The 16,449-nt window shown below is 40.8% G+C and overlaps 1 protein-coding gene across 1 annotated transcript in view; it reads right to left on the bottom strand.

The window, feature by feature from the left end:
• Positions 1-3,140: 3,140 nt before the first annotated feature.
• The window catches only part of dnah6 (dynein, axonemal, heavy chain 6), a 112,865-nt gene continuing 99,556 nt past the window's right edge, over positions 3,141-16,449 (bottom strand). Inside the window, 6 exon segments of the mRNA XM_063477345.1 lie at positions 3,141-3,341; positions 3,568-3,790; positions 4,972-5,123; positions 5,319-5,341; positions 12,355-12,361; positions 15,123-15,150. Of these exon segments, the coding sequence (XP_063333415.1) occupies positions 3,238-3,341; positions 3,568-3,790; positions 4,972-5,123; positions 5,319-5,341; positions 12,355-12,361; positions 15,123-15,150 (537 nt within the window). The 3' untranslated portion in view covers positions 3,141-3,237.

Below are 16,449 nucleotides of genomic sequence, written 5' to 3'. Positions count from 1 at the left end.
AAGCATCCAACCACGACAGAGTCATCAGAAAACTTCTGAAAGTTAGAAACCTGGACAGTAATAAAGTACATTATATGCCCATTGAGATAGAAAATGAGTTTAAAAAATACTACACGAGACTGTACTCACAACTGGCTGCTGCAGATCATGAAATAATTAAAAAGTTCCTTGATCCACTCGACCTGCCCTCCATAGGGGAGACCCAAAACAAATGATTGATCTCACAGATTACTAATAAGGAATTAGATGCAGCTATTGCCAAGCAGAAAACAAACAAAGCCCCAGGAAGTGACGGCTTTCAGTCAGATTTTTTTTAAAGTGTTTAAAGAAGAACTCAAGCCACTTCTTCTATCCTGCTTTAACTGGACTCTGAAACAGGGAATAGCCCCACCATCATGGGGAGAAGCCATTATCACAATTTTACCTGAAGAAGGCAAGAACAAAGAGTATTGCAAGAACTATAGACCCATTTCCCTTCTTAATAACAATTACAAACTGTATGCCTCGATTATTAGCAAAAGACTTGAAAACTTTGTACCGGACTTGGTAGAAGTGGACCAAACCGGTATCATTAAGTGACGTCAGGCACAGTATAATATAACGAGAGTGTTAAGGGTTCAGAAATTGAGGAGGTAGACCAAAATAATGACCACTGATCCGGCCGGGTGCAATTAGACGACATTTTAATGAATACACGCAGCGTGGAGCCAACACTGTACAGATTCAGTGTTGAACTCTCTTACAATAGTCAGAACACAGTATTTATAGGGGTGAAATAGTACAGCCCCTCTCCTGTTGTCAGGCAGATTCAATACAGCATACTTCAAATCAAAACCCCAACTGTTCAGTTAACTTTTGACACAGTTTAAAAGAACATTGTCTCGTCTCCATCCAGGTGTCTTCCTGTTGTCCCCGGACGCTCGCTTATCTGTCTGGAACATCAGGCACACGTTTTGCACAAACTATCACATATGCACGCACAATTTTGCAGTTGCAAGCAAAACATAAGATTAACTTTTACCTATATAACTGAGTCTTTCTACGATGTGTGTGTGTGTGTATGTGTCAGCCTCTGCTTGCACTTTGTTTCACCTCTCAGCTCCCCAGCTAGACCTTGTAACCTTTCCACTAGACAGAAGGCCCGCACGTACACAGCTGAAACTATATGTGTAATTTCTAGACTAAATGTCACACTCAAATGATGTTACTCAAAATATAAACGAGACTGCTTAACTCTTAAAACTTAAAACTTTAAAACTTAATCAAAGCTTAATCAAAGATATAAATGCATAATAAAATAACCTGCTCAAAATACTTGCACTCAGACTCTGCTTTCAGTTTCACTTTTGCAAAGCATACTCTGCACAAGCCTGTGTCTCCTGTCAAGACCTTGTAGGCCTAAAGTTAGACCTTCTCTTCTATAAAATAATGTGGCCAGGAAGTACGTATTCAGATTATAAATTTAAATCTCAATAAGAGTCCTCCACATCATCGACAATGCCGATAAGACCAATATCAGTACTGTGTTAATAAGTTAAGATCAAGAAAAGGCATTTGATAGTGTTAGCTGGCTCTTCCTATTTGAAGTATTGAAAAAAATTAGGTTTAAGGATAGTTCAATACAATGTATAAGGACAATCTATAATCAACCTACAGCCAGAATCAAGGTGAATGGTAGCCTGACGGACAGAATTCAGCTACATAGAGGTACAAAACAGGGCTGTGTCTTGTCACCAATTCTTTTTGCTCTATATGCTGAGCGCAAGCAGTGAGGCAACATCCAAATTTGGAGGGGGTAACTCTAGCCGGACAAAAACATCTTATTGGATTATTTGCTGATGATGTCATTGTTTTCTTACGAGATCCTGACAAGTGTTTTCCAATTCTGATGCAACTATTCCATACCTTCAAACACTTATCGGGCTACAAAATTAATGTATCCAAAACACAAATTCTATCATTCAACTATACACCTTCTCAAAAGATTAGAGATGAATATAAACTAAAGTGGCACTTGAATACCATGTAATATTGGGGCGTAACCTTGACAAAAGTATAATCTGCTATGTTTGACACAAACTACAATCAGGTGGCGGGTAACATAAAAAAAGACTTAGAACGGTGGTCAACTAAAAATTTTTTACTCCAGAATCCAAATAATAAAGATGAACGTTCTCCCAGACCCTCCTACTCAACAAGATTGGATTAGGATTGTAGGGGGTATCTCAGAGATGGAAAAAATAACATTCAATATTAGACTGATGGGATGTAAATATGATAGACAATGGAGGAAGTGGAAAGCATTCTGAAGTGGCACCGAAAACACAACATAAAAAGAAATTTGCATGTGATAGGTGGAAAAAGAAATGTAAATTCCAGACTGTTTGTATGTTTGTTTGTTTGTAATTTTCTTTTACTGTATCATTTTCAATGTTAACTAAAACTAATAAAAATAAAAGTTGAAAAGAATAAAGAAAACTTCTGAAGATGGCAGGTTTCTATTCAGTGGCCCAAGTCTGTGGTGTAGAGGGTGAAGAGGAAGGCGGAGAGGACAGTCCCTTGTGGTGCCCCTGTGTTGCTGATGACCTTGTCAGACACACACTGTGGAAGACGCACATATTGTGGTCTTCCTGTCAGGTAATCAACAATCCAGGACACCAGAGAATTGTTGATTATATTTGACTAATCTCTGAGAAGTCCAGTTTCCTGCTTCAAATTTGGGTATATTTGTCTTATTTGTCTAATAAATGTCTAAATAAAAATATAGAATCTTAGTTTTTCTATAACATTTCTTTTCTTGTTTTCACGAAGCCATCAACTTTAAAAAATCTCCTTTCACTTTTACAGTTATCCTTCCGTCACTCGTCTCCACCCACTCCACCCTGCCTCTCTTCCTTGCCTCTCTCGTCTGCTGCCTTGGATAGTGATGGCTGACACCAGGTATTTAAACTCATCTACCTTTGCTACCTCTGCTTCTTGTGACTTGTTAACTTACAGATGGAATGAAGCAGTGTAAGGCAGTGTAGTGCTTCCACTGTGAAAATGGGACGTCTCCTTTCTAAAGAGTTTGTTATAGAAATAAATGCAGTCAAACACATGTACGAGATGAAGGATGCAGAAACATCAGTCAGGGTGAAAGTTTTATTACGGTCTGTGTTGCTATTAGACAAACTTAATTCAAGTTTGTGCAAATGTTTTGGTGCCATTCAAAATTCTGCTTTGTCCTCGAATAAAAATTTAATCATCCAACTGGCACAGGAGTGCGGAGGCTTTGGATATCCAGTAGTCGCTGGGTCGCTTGGAGGGAAGCATTACTGTCACCACAAAATTAGTTGAGTGACCTGAAGGGAGAGAGACATGAAGGGTGAGGAAACAATCTGAGCAAACTTCCTTTTTCTTTCTTTTTTGACATTGTATGTTGGTAACAGGGACGTGCGCTGTATCGCACCAAAACTCCCAGCAATGCCCAAAAACTAGCTCTTGGACTTATGATAGTATAAAATGTGTCAAAGCCTTTAAATGTAAAAAGGTTTCCAGTGAGTGACTGTGGATACATCAGGTGTGTACCTGTGGTGGACAGAGTGCCAGCTCTGGCTGAGGTCTTGTACAGAGGAGCGTGGTAGAGGTCAGGCTCTGGGACGTAGTTCTGCTGTGGCTCAAAGTGCACCACCGGCAGCATGGCGTTCATAACCCGAGGCAGCGCATCATCAATCACCATACCGACATCATCCCAGCGGCAGGCATGCATGAACATGCCGTGAACAAGTACACCGTCCTGCGGCTCTGGTAACTGTTTTAACAACCATATTAAAGGAATTACCTTTTTACTTTACTTTTCCTTTTTACTGACAAACTCTTGAAACAAAGTAAACACAAAGACTTTCTTTTTGCAGTTTGTGCCTTTTCAGAAAAAATGGTGGTTTCTATATTTTTTCACAAACATCAGGCAAACAGCTGCAAAGCTAGAAAATAAAACAAAGAACATGTGGCTTTGCTTTTATTAGATGTATCCAGAGCTTTTTATTCTTTAAGGATTTCATTTTCATGAACAGAGATTTAAAGAAGAGTTGGCAAGATGTTTGCTGGGGTTGATATTCACTATTTATGACGCTTAAGAGGGCATCAATCTGATATCTCCTCAGGAAATACACTCAGTATTTTAAAAAAGAAAACAATACTGGTGGCTGTACTACCCTCGAGATTCACCCCAGAGTCAAGTATAACACGACCTTACTAAAGAAATCAGTATGTAGTCCAATCATAAATAATGGATAACAGATTTAATTTGATCATTTAGGATACATTTGCTCTGTGGTGCTAACTTTGAGATCACCAGATCAGATTTAGAGATTCAGGATAAAGTAATTTCACAAAAACATGAATCAATTAATACAAGAATGAGATACATATATCAAATAGGTCATCATCTCAGGTTCCTACAACTTTCTAATTCACATTTTACATCGACCATTTCAAATGCTTGCCTAAAAACAAAACAAGCTAGTGGTCATACTAATGGTTAAAGGATTTATCTTCAGCCTGCTAGATTTATTTTGCTTCCAAGGACTCGAACTGAAATCATGCAAACACAAACACAATTTAAAAACATAATTGATAACATAACTGTTATCAATGCCCCTTGGGGATAAATAAAGTCTTCTGATTCTGATTTTGTGTAGAAATGTAAGAAGTTTGAATAAAATGTTGCACATAAAAACATTAACTGCAGTTAAGTTGAACAAATATAAGGAGCAACAAACTTCAACTGTAGAGAAACCAAACTGATGTAATATTTTAGATCGCATCTTGAATTTGTTCATCTGCTCTTCCACATTAGCTCTCCTGCTATTAACCAGAAAAATAGCATCTTGAGTATTGGTAATATTTGAAGGGCTGGAGAAAAGAATATTTGTGCCCTTTTTTAAAGCACTACTGAAAGCATTACTAAGAGCACTGCTCCTCTTACAGTACCTCCTCATCCATGTCCAGTTTTGCACCAATGGGAAGAGTGCGTAGAGCCTCACAGACTGCTTCCTCATCCCTGTAGGCCGTCACCACGCTGAAGCGGAAATTGAGCTCGTCAATAGGCAAACTGTAACGTCGGGCATGATTCTGCAACACTTCTACAGGCCATCAAAGACACAAGAGCATTGAAACAAGTCACTGTGCTGTTTAGCAAAATCTACCAATAAACAGAAATTTCATTAATATCTCTCTTTTAAACCTCATTCATCATTGTAATCCTCAAGCTCAGCTCTAAAAGTTTGCCTTACTGTTGGCATTCATTAAAAAACATAGAGCATGTTTCAGTGTGTTACCAGTAAGAAAGCCTTGAGGGAAACTCCAAAAAGGAAAGTTTGAAGCCTAATCTTAAAAGTGGAGATAGTGTCTGTCTCCTGAATCCAAACTGGAAGCTGGTTCCACAGAAGAGGGGCCTGAAAACTGAAGGCTCTCCCTCTCATTCTACTTTTAAATACTCTAGGAACAACATGTAAGCCTGCAGTGCGAGAGTGTATGTGAGGAGCAGGATTTTGAATTCAATTCTGGATTTAACAGGAAGCCAATGAAAGGAAGCCAATACAGGAGAAATATGCTCTCTCTTTCTAGTCCCTGTCAGGACTCTTGCTGCAGCATTTTGGATTAACTGAAGGCTTTTCAGGGAGTTTTTAGGAATGTCTTTTTTTTAGGAAAGAGTCGGCTCTTTGAAGTGAACGATGGGAGCCAGCTCTTTATTGGAAGCCGTGGGTTTTTTTCTGTGCTTTCCTTGCTCTCTTTCTCACTTTTTTTCGCTTCCCGTATTAATGTTTCTCCCAAGCTTGCAGATCTAACTAAATTAAACCATATCCCACTTTTAAAGAAAGTAGAAGGCGATCTGGCTAGATGGAAATGTCTACCCATATCACTCATGGGAAGGGTTTCCGCTATAAAAATGATGGTCTTACCAAAAATAAATTATTTATTGACATGAATGCTTTAAAAGCATCAACATCAGCTCTTCTCTGACAGCATGGTGGGAGTTTCTAAAATTGACGGAGTCTTCATTAATCCCATGCAAACGTACACCTATCTGGAACAACCCTGACATATTACAAAACAATAATATAATAAACCTTCCAGATTGGAGTTGTAAAGGAATCAAATACTTATAAATTCTGTTCCTTCTAATATATGTTCTTCCATTTGACAGACTAGTTACACAATATGGGATCAACAAGAAAAGATTTTTAGAATATCAACAAATTAAATCCATAGTAAAAAAGAAATTTAAACCCGGTCAAGTTGAACTACAAACACCACCAAGTGTGGTTCAATTTCTTACTCTTAAAACCCCCAAATTACTATCCAAAATATACAGAATGCTTTCTAAAACAGATGAATCAATATCACTTCCTATTGCAAAATGGGAAGCGGATTTATCAGTTAACTTAGACCAAAACATCTGGTCTCAGATTTGCTTAAAAACCTTTCATCTAATTAGAAATCCCAGTCTTCAATTAATTCAATACAAAATACTACATAGAGTGCACTATACAGGTCATCGGATGTTCAAGATGGGCTTTACGTCTACCAACAACTGCTCACACTGCCAAACCAATTCACTGGACAATTATATCCATGCTCTTTGGTTCTGTCCACCAGTTCAGAAGTTTTGGCCTGAGATATGTGAAGACTTATCAAAGTGTCTGAAATGTAACATTCCAACTTCCCCTTTAGTATGTTTGTTGGGCAGCTTAGATAATGTCACTACGGAAAAGAATATAGCCCATATGGTTTTCACTGCCCTATGCATCGCCAAGAAAACAGTCCCCATGAACTGGAAAAATAATCTTAATTCTAACCAATATAGAAATTATCTAATAGATTACATTAGTCTTGATACAGCCTCTGCCACCACATCAGATCAATTGCTCTGGGCTCCTTTGATCAGCTCCATCACCTAGTGGGGGTGGGGGGTCATAGTTTGGTCCCACCTTCGCTCTTGTGATTGGTGTGGGGGTAGGGACAGGCTTAGGGCGTCGGGGGGTTCCTCAGGAGCATCTTCCTTGGAGGGATCAACCCGGGGTTGCGGTCATGGCCTGTTAAGGGCTGTGTTGGCTGAACTGGGCCCCGGTCCGGATGGGCCTGGGCCCCCTTTCCCTGGCGGGTTGCAGAGTATGGGAGTGCCTACTGAGGTCAGCGGGGGAGCTGGCCCCAAGGAGGGGCCACTGGCCCCACCCTTCCTTCCCTCCCCATCTCCAGCTGCATCCCTCTTCCCGCTCCACCACAATCACCCACACATGCAGGGCCTTGGGGTACTGCTGTGTCACCAGGGTGCAGGGGAGGCATCCCCCCCCCGTCCTCTTCTGCTTGCCTGTGCCTCAATTTTATCCCACAACTTTCACATTACTCACACTCTCATAACACATACATATAGGACCTTGGGGGTGGGCACGCTACACGGCATCCAGAAGACCAACAGGGTGTACAACCTCACCCCTGGCGTCGTTGCCCACCTCTCAATTTTAAATACATGTAGACATTGAGGGCTATCAGGAGGGGCTATATGCTTACCTGCTGCTCTCTGGCAGGTAGCTCCATGCCCTCCTGGGTTTTAAATGCACCTTAGAACACACATGCATCAACACTACATATGAGCAGGCGGAGGGAGGTTTGGAGTCTTCTCACACCCCTGTTCTCTGTTGCCTGTTGGGGCGGGGGGGCTGGGGTTGGCCATCCGATTGGGGTCTGGAATGTGGGGCCTCCCTGCTGCTGTGGATTCAGGGCGGTCTGCTTCTCTCCACCCTAGGGAAAAGGGTAACACTACCTGGGTCTGGGTGCAGTTTCCCCCTCCAGGGGCAAGGGTACCTAGACCTGGGGTATAGAGTACGCTTGGGGAGTGTGATTGCGTGTACAGTGTCTATTTATGTCTGTCTCCACGTTGGGTGAGTGTTGAGTAATTGCATATGAGAGCATGAGGGTGGGAATGGATGTTTGTATCTGTGTGTGCCTGTATGTCTGTGTCTATATGTCAGGTTGGGTATCAAACGCCACCTCTCTAGGGACATCTCAGGCCCTCCAAGGTATGGAGGCCTATCTCCCCCCACCACTTCCCCTGCCAGTGGCAGACGCCCTCAGACATTGGTGTGTTGGTGGTTCTTTGTGTCCGGGGATGGGCATCCAGGTACGCATGGGCTCACTCCTGGTGGCTGCTTGTCGGAGCCTGGGGCTCGCTCAGGCACCTTCGGGGGTGGGGTGCCCTCGGCCTCTCGGCCTGGGGCTTGGTCACTCTGGCACAGCTGGCTGCCGGCGGAGCTCACGGGCACGTCACTGCAACCCCCCACGGCTTCTGCTCCGCGACTGCTGAGTGACCCCTCATCTGGGGCTCTCCTCAGCTCTTTCTGGGATAGTGGCACAGTTGCCCCTCCGTTGGTTTTCCTTGGTCTCCTTTGCTCTTGGGGCCTCTGGATGTCTGGAGCCTGGATCTCCTCCATACCTGCTTCAAGCCCTGGAGGACGGGGCTGTGGCTCCCCACACCCTCTAGCGGATCATTACATGAAAGAACCTTTTAAATACAAGCACGCTCACGCTCACAGGTGTACAAACGGGTGCTCACACACACACAAACTGTTGGGTCTGTGTTTCCACATGCCCCGCTAGTTTAGAGACTTATTCCTCATGGAGAACGGAAAACAAGACACAACATCTTTAACTGGTTTTTTAACTCGCTAACGAGGGACTCTTTGGTCAAGAACCAGCTCTTGGAGCTCACACTCCTCACCTGTCTCTAGCCCAAATCCTTCAAAGAGTAGCTGTCCTCGTAGCCTTTTTATTGACATGACAGTTACAGTACACATCACAGCACAAGCACCTCCCACCGTAAAACTCCCCTTGGTTACAAAGACAAGGCACTATGTGTCTGTGTGTAAGCACCTGTGTGCGCGTGTGTAAGTGTGTGTGTGTGTGTCATGGGGGTGCGTTTGTGTGATCTCCTGCTGACCAAAAGGGTCATAAAAGCAGGAAGCTTACAACAGAAGAAACAGATCTGTTGATAGAATGTATCTACAATAAAACCTCCCCCGGCACAGAGTGGTTGGAGAGGTGGTCAGGATCAAAGGAATGGCTTTGATCCTGTAGTTTGAACAAAGACTTTACAAATTTAAGAAACACAATGACAACATTCAACAATTAGACTTAACACAAACTACACCCTTTTTGGCTCCTACCTCGAAGCACACTGTGCGCTGTCGATCTTACGTGCTGCACAATAATGTTTAATATTTAGTGTTTACTGTTATACTCACATAGATCATCGCGATAATGTTGTTTATTATATTGCTCTCTTTTTTTTGCTTTATTCTTTTTTTCTTTCTCAACAGGTGATCCAGGTGATTGATATTTGTATTTTTTGTCTGTTTGTTTTGTTGGTTTTTGTTTTTTGCCCTGTATCACCGTTCCTCTTCCCCGCTGTTTTTCTTTCCCTCTTTCTTTCTCCCTTTTCTTTTCCCCAGTCAAGTCTGTCCCGTATTTAGCAAGTGAAAATAACATAAAATAAACAATAAAAGGTGAATCAAATAGACTAATACGGCAAGGCTGGGATGGTCCATTTGGTAAAGTAAATCCGTTGGGCATCTTTCTTCGCCTTTAGACAATAATTCTGATGGCAAAAGAACCAAACGGGAAAGGCCAAAAAAAAAAAAGAAAAAAAAAAAAAAGCCAGGCCAGGAAAATCTCCATGTTTTTCTGTGTTTTATCCTCAGTTACTTTAACACAAAGGAATCTGCTGTGAAGCTTACACCTCTGATGAAGTCTCACAAGTGTCAGTACTGATAAATAATCAGAATTATAATATTTCTGACCGTCTGAGTCAAAATTGAATTAAATTGAATCGAGGATCAAATCGAATCGATTCTAGAAATCAGTGACAATACCCAGCCCAATGTGAAAGGCTTTAGTACGGGGTTTTTTTTCTGTTTTTGGATTTAACGAGACAAAAGTTTAAACACATCAGCAGAGTGTCTCTGTGAAACAACTTTAGATTCTAGCTAACTGAAGGCTCAGGCTGCTGACGGCTTCTCATGATGTTTCTTCCTCACTCTCTGTGTGTTTACACACCTCTCAGCTTTTAATGGTGAGTCATTATTAATCTCTGGCTCTCTTCCACAGCACGTCTTTTGTCCTTTCCTCCTCTCCTCACCCACAGCTGGTCACAGCAGCTGGCTGCCCCTCCCTGGGCCTGGTTGTGCTGGAGGTTTCTTCCTGTTGAAAGAGAGTTTTTCCTTCCCACTGTTGCCATGTGCTTGTTAATGAGGGTTAGTTTTATTGTTGGGGTGTTCTCTGCATTTATCTCTATTTTGTGCAGAGTCTTTATGGCCTTTAGGTGACTGTTGTTGTGATTATGTGGGGTGTAAATAAAACAAAACTGAATCTAAATTAAAGAACTAAAAATTAGGAAAGAATGAATTGAAAAGTTTTACATTTAAAGACAAAGTAATTTCTCATTGTTTTCATTAATAAGTCTTTTATTAATGATAATAATTACTCCATGATAACAACTCTTCCGAGCATGTTTGTTACTTGCTAAAGATCAGAAATATGTTCTTGAACAGGTCAGCTTTCACTTCTTCTGCATTATTTTGAAATGGGAATCTGTAAAAAGTAAAAAAATAAAACGGGTCAAACTTAAACCACAGGTCAGAAAAAAGCTTCAGACCTCATGTTAAATCCTACTAAATATTCTTGGTAAAAATAATAGGACATGACTATAGCTGTATCTTTGGTTGTATACAATAAGCGTGTAAATACAGACTGAACTTACCTCAAGGACAGCCTCTCTTTCAGAGTCCACGCTCAGGACGGCGCTCTCGCTCTCGCTGTCAGGTTGAAGGAAGTTAAGTCTGATCCTGAGAGGTGTTGATGTGTCTGCCACATAGTTCTGTAGGAAACAAAGTCGTTGTCATCAGCTTTCAAAAAGCCTAAAAATACTACAATGGTAACAAACTCAAGCACTGTTATTTGATAACTCTTAGGGTAACACCTTAATTACTAAGGATTCAAACTGATGAAGATAAGTTTTTCACTTCTGTTTGCATCATTCAGGTAGATCCATTGGGATTTTTTTGAATTTTATTTTTTAATGTTGCTACAAACCACCTCATCTTATCCACCTAACATCTCACATACACTGCTGCTAAATGAGTATATTTAACAATTTATTAGATTTTCTTATTTAAATTAAATTAAATTAAATTTAATAGTACCTAAACAACATTATCCTGCTGTTGTCTGTGGTGTTTTGGTCTCTGGATACAGGATCAGGGTCTGCCTGCCCTAGCTTATAGTTACGGTTGGATCAGGTGACCCTGAATCCTCCCTTAGTTATGCTGCAATAGGCCTATGGTGCTGGGGTTTTGTTCCACAAGCACCTCTTCATTCTTCAGCACTCTGCATTTAATCATTAGTTATTATTAATCTCTGTCTGTCTTGCACAGCTTGACTGTTGTCCTGTTTCCCTCCCCTCACCCCCAACCAATCACTGGAGATGTATGGCTGCCCTTCCCCCGTTTGTCCCTGAGGTTTGTTCCTGTTGAAAGGGAAGTTTTGCTTTCCACTGCTGCAGAGTGCCAACTCATAGGAAGCTGCATGATTGCTGGTGTTTTCTGTAGGATCTTTATTGAGGTGATTGTGATTTGGCACAATATAAATAAACCTGATTATTGATATTAAGGGCCATATATAATGCCTTTCCCTATGTCCTTATCATTCTGTCACAGTGGTAGATGCTCACATTAAGCATGTCCAAAGCTTGCAGTCAAATGATTTCCTGTGGTGAACCCTAAAGGGCGTGGCCAAAAGAAAAGGAATTGTAGACAAAGCCCGCCCACCTCTGCTCATTGCTTTAAACCCTAAGCTTGCGAGGGACAGTCAGTCAGGAGAAAGTTGCCTGAAAATAAGGAGATGTAAAATGTCTTTTATATTTAAGTATTGTGAGGGTGGGCTAAATTCAGAATCTTATGTGACATGTCCATAGTGCATGTTATGGCTTAAAACACTAAAACAGCTTACAAAACTGGCGCTTTAAGGAAAAGTGGTGATTGAACAATGTGTTAAAGTCATCAGAGAGTGAATAAATAAACAGATGATGTTCAACATTCTTACTGCTCTGTTGATGGAGTAGCTGACACAGGTGTTTTCATCTCTCAGCTCCAGGGTCTGACTGAACATACTTTGACTTGCTTGACCCATCACATTAAGTATATATGTGATGGTCAATGCTGAGCTCACTGGCCCTGAAAAAAGTCATTCACACACATTAATTACACATTAATGTGAATTTTTTAAAACTGTTTTAATGTTCCACATTAGTCCGCTCATCACAACAAACCTACCTGCTTTGCTCTTTGTTGCTTCGACCTTTTCAAAGCATGCCGTTATTTTAACCAAAGCTACATTTTTATCTGGACTCAGGGTGTCAAGGTTCTCAGGTTGAAAAGACAGACGAGCCAAGACGTTGAACACTGGCTTGGATCTGAAAGGCAGCAAATGAACTTAAATAGATTGTCGCTGTAAATTTTAGCCTCCTTTATAGGTGTAGTGGTCATATAATATTCACCTGAATACAACCGCTGCACCATGTGATTCAACCACAACACCCGGGAGTCCATCCTCCCCGACGTCCCCGAAGATGGCTCTTCCAAAGAATTTCAGCCCATGGTCTATATTTTTTCCCATGATTCTCTGGAATAATGAGATATTAGAGCCGAGTCTGAATACCTCTTTCAGAAGACATTACATGTCTGTGTCTACAGTAATGCTCTCATAAGTGTAAGTCTGATAATATTATCATGCTGCAGATAATTAAACTTAAATGCAAATGCACAGAGGTTTTGAGAGTGTACAAACACAACTCCATAAGCACAGACAAAAAAGAGCAAAAACTTGCATTATTGACATGATAAGATATTTAATTTCCGATCTGCTTTTTTGCAGGCTCTGCACGTCGTTCAGTCGTTACTGTACAATATTTTGACTTGAATACATTTAGGCTGGCAGGTTGTGGTGTCTGACAGAGAAATGTTTGATTGTTGAATTACAGAAACAGAGAGTTTACTTGTTATAAACCCCACCCTTTGAAATAGTGTTGGACACAAAGTTCTTTGGGCAGGTTGTCATATTTTTGAAGTTATATTACAGCATTACTAAAACAATCAAGAGGCAAGCATGGAGGGGCAACAGTGTTGAGCAGATTCATCGTTTGTGCCTCAGTTCTCTGAAGGTTTATAAGATTTGAAGGTTATAGAAATAATTTTCCTCCTGAATCTTTGATAATAAAGTGCTATCCAAAAGTCTTGAGTCACCTCACATTTCTTTATATTTTGCTTCCATGGAGGCAAACTTTCATTGATCTGCAGACTTTCTAAAGGTCTTTCAAATGCTTTTAAAAAAAAAACATTGGCTGCTTTTTCATTCATTTTCGGTCCAGTTCTTGTGCCTGATAATTTTCAGGGGAATGTGTTTTGTTTTTAAAACAACTTAACGCTGACCTATGAATCATTAAAGCATAAACAAAGCTCAAAGACGGAAATCATCTAAATTGTTCTTCTAATGGAACTTCTCTAGATACTTGTTGTTTGATTTTTTTAGAGTTGCAGGAAATTCCACACAATACTTTCAGTGGAATCTGCAAAAATATTGACTGGTTTCCCCAGAGCCTGGACCTCAACATTACTGAAGCAGTGTGGGATCATCTTTACAGATAACAGAACGAAAGGCGGCCAACATCCAAAGAGAAGCTTTGAATGTCCTTTAAGGAACTATTCCTGAAGACTACCAATTACAAGAAAGAAATGACCTGCCTAAGAGAGTTCGGGCTCTGTAGAAGTATAGAGGCAGTCCAAAGCTTGTTATAATTCAGTGGTTCCCAAACTTTGTTTTACAAGAAAAATATTCGCCCCCCTCCCCGGGCGCGCGCGCGCACGCATGCACACACGCACAAACAAACACATCCTCCAACCACACATACCCATATTTTGCTCCATTGCGGTTTATTTCACACCTCAAACATTTAAGCAGAAAGTAAGAAAGTAAACTGCTAACTCTTTTACGCTACGTCCACACCTACACGGGTGTTTTTGAAAACGCGGCTACACGTAAACGGCATTTCAAATCACCGAAAACGGAGATTTTTTAAAACTCCTTTTTTTGCGTTATGTGTGGACGAGGAATACAGAGTTCGTCAAGCAACGTCAAAGGTATGTGCCATTTTTCACGTCACACTGTGACGTTATTGTTTACATGAGATGAATTGCAAATAGAGACAAAATACTGTTAATCTGACTATCTTCAGGTTTTACACGCTTACATATTGTCAATAGAAAATTGTACTTAGTAGTCAGTATAAGCTTTTAATGATATAAGTTTATATGTGATAGAATACTGCATAATAACCTTTTGATGACTTAGACTATTGTTCATCTTTAAGACTTGTTCTGTTCTCTTTCTTATCAGTTCTTTCCCACAGCGATAGAGCTGAACAAGCAGTTTCACTGTACTGGGAAAAGGAGCCGCTTCACTCACACACACACACACACACACACACTCACATACACACATGCTCACGTATCAACATTCCACTAAACAAATGTATTCATTATTGTATTACTTTTCTGTGTATAAATAAAGACCAGGGCAGTGGCAGAGCGCGTGTCCCGGAGCTCTCACTTTCGTGCTCTGTGACTGCCCTTGCTTGCAAGTAACTAACTGCAGTGTGTGTTTCTCCTCTCTGATTTCTCAGCTGAAGAAGTGTCTTAGAATAAATCTCTTGACATTTATTTTGGTCCTTCGAGAGCCGGATCAGAAACATCAGAACTGTTATCTGTGACTCTGTTCCGAGATCTGGCGGACTGATTCCTGACGCCGTGGGAAGCCAGCACCGAAGTCTGTGCACAGCCCTCTTAGACGAGGAAGAAAGCCCCGGGACGTAAATTCGGGTCCGGGCCGGTGTTTATAGTCTGGTCCACGGCGGTGGGATTCAGTCTGACGATCCGAACCACCAGTGAGACGTCTGAGGGTGAAAAACCACTATTTTGGTCTAACCCGCCATAAGGGTTTAAAGAAAGAAACGCGTAAAATAGGTTTAAGTTCACCAAAAGACCAAAAGGAACTAAGTTTAGGCTGGTTTTAGAGGTAGCCAAAATTACTTCATGACCAAATAGGTTTAAGCGTGCAAATGTCTATGTGTGTATGTGTCTGGAAGTAAGTTGATTTTACAGCACAATACGCTGCTGAACTACTTCCATTTTTTCTTTGCTGAGGCTCACGTACTGGTGACAAAGGAGAACGGTTGAGTTTCATCTCATAAAACTGATACCGCTTCACTTTTAGAGTGGAGTAGAAGGGCGTATCAGCAACCACTCCCAAGTCTAGCGTGCCAGAGACAGCCCAGCAAACTCTGTGACAATGGAAAATAAACAAGTAAAATTAACACCTGATGAGGAATGGTTAGAAAAACAACAAGGAATAATCCAAAAGAAGGGGTGGTGAATGCATAGAGGAAGAGCAAGAGGTAGAGGCAGGTTTAGACACACACCAAACAGTGACTTTAGCACTAAATGCTGGAAGTGTGGAAAAGAAGGACATTTTGCACGTCACTGTAAGACACAGAGAACGCCCGACACAGAATGATTAGCTGCAACTACTGTGGCTGCCACCACCCAGACAGATGAAAGGGAGAGACAGAAAAAATAAAATAAACAAAAGGCTAAATTGAATTAGAGCTTAAGTGTAATGTATTTAAACTGATAATAGCAAGGATAACAACCTGTAAACTGGTATTAACAATGAAACGTAGTTGGGATGAAGACCATGCCCAGAATGAATAGAATGAACGAAAATACATGATTCACACAAACACATGAACAAATGGAATAGAGAGATGCATAAAGTATATTAAGGTTGTGTCATTGTTTAGCCAAGGAAAGTGTGTGAAAAGGAAAATGTCTCCAGCTTGGGAGGGGGTGAAACTGCAGATCACCCGCAGCCCTCGGTGGATACAAAATAAAATATAAATAAAATATTGTAATATACTATTGCTGTTATATAAAAAGATAATAGCATTAATAATGAAATAATATTAATATGAAAAGGCACCTCAGTCAGTTATGATGTGAGGTGGATAATTGTTAAAAGTAGTCTGCATCAAGCTTAAGGTTTGCTCAAATTCAGTACAATGACATATGAGATGAAGAAAATAAAGAAAATATCTAAACTAATAGAGGCACTTGACCTGCTTGAAAACCTGTCATCCTAGATGAGACATTGCTGAAATATAGAGCACACCTATACTAACAACTAATAAGCTAAACCCTGTATATAACAGCTAAAGCTACAAAATTGAGAAGCTGAATTAAATATGTGGTCACTGCTAAGCTGATGAGCAGGTTACACATTTTTTACAGCAGGAGCTGCATGAGA

Source organism: Pelmatolapia mariae, linkage group LG6, assembly GCF_036321145.2.
Source record: "Pelmatolapia mariae isolate MD_Pm_ZW linkage group LG6, Pm_UMD_F_2, whole genome shotgun sequence".
Lineage (NCBI taxonomy): Eukaryota > Metazoa > Chordata > Actinopteri > Cichliformes > Cichlidae > Pelmatolapia > Pelmatolapia mariae.
The sequence above is the reverse complement of the archived record's forward strand: the minus strand, read 5'-3'. Positions and strand labels throughout refer to the sequence as shown.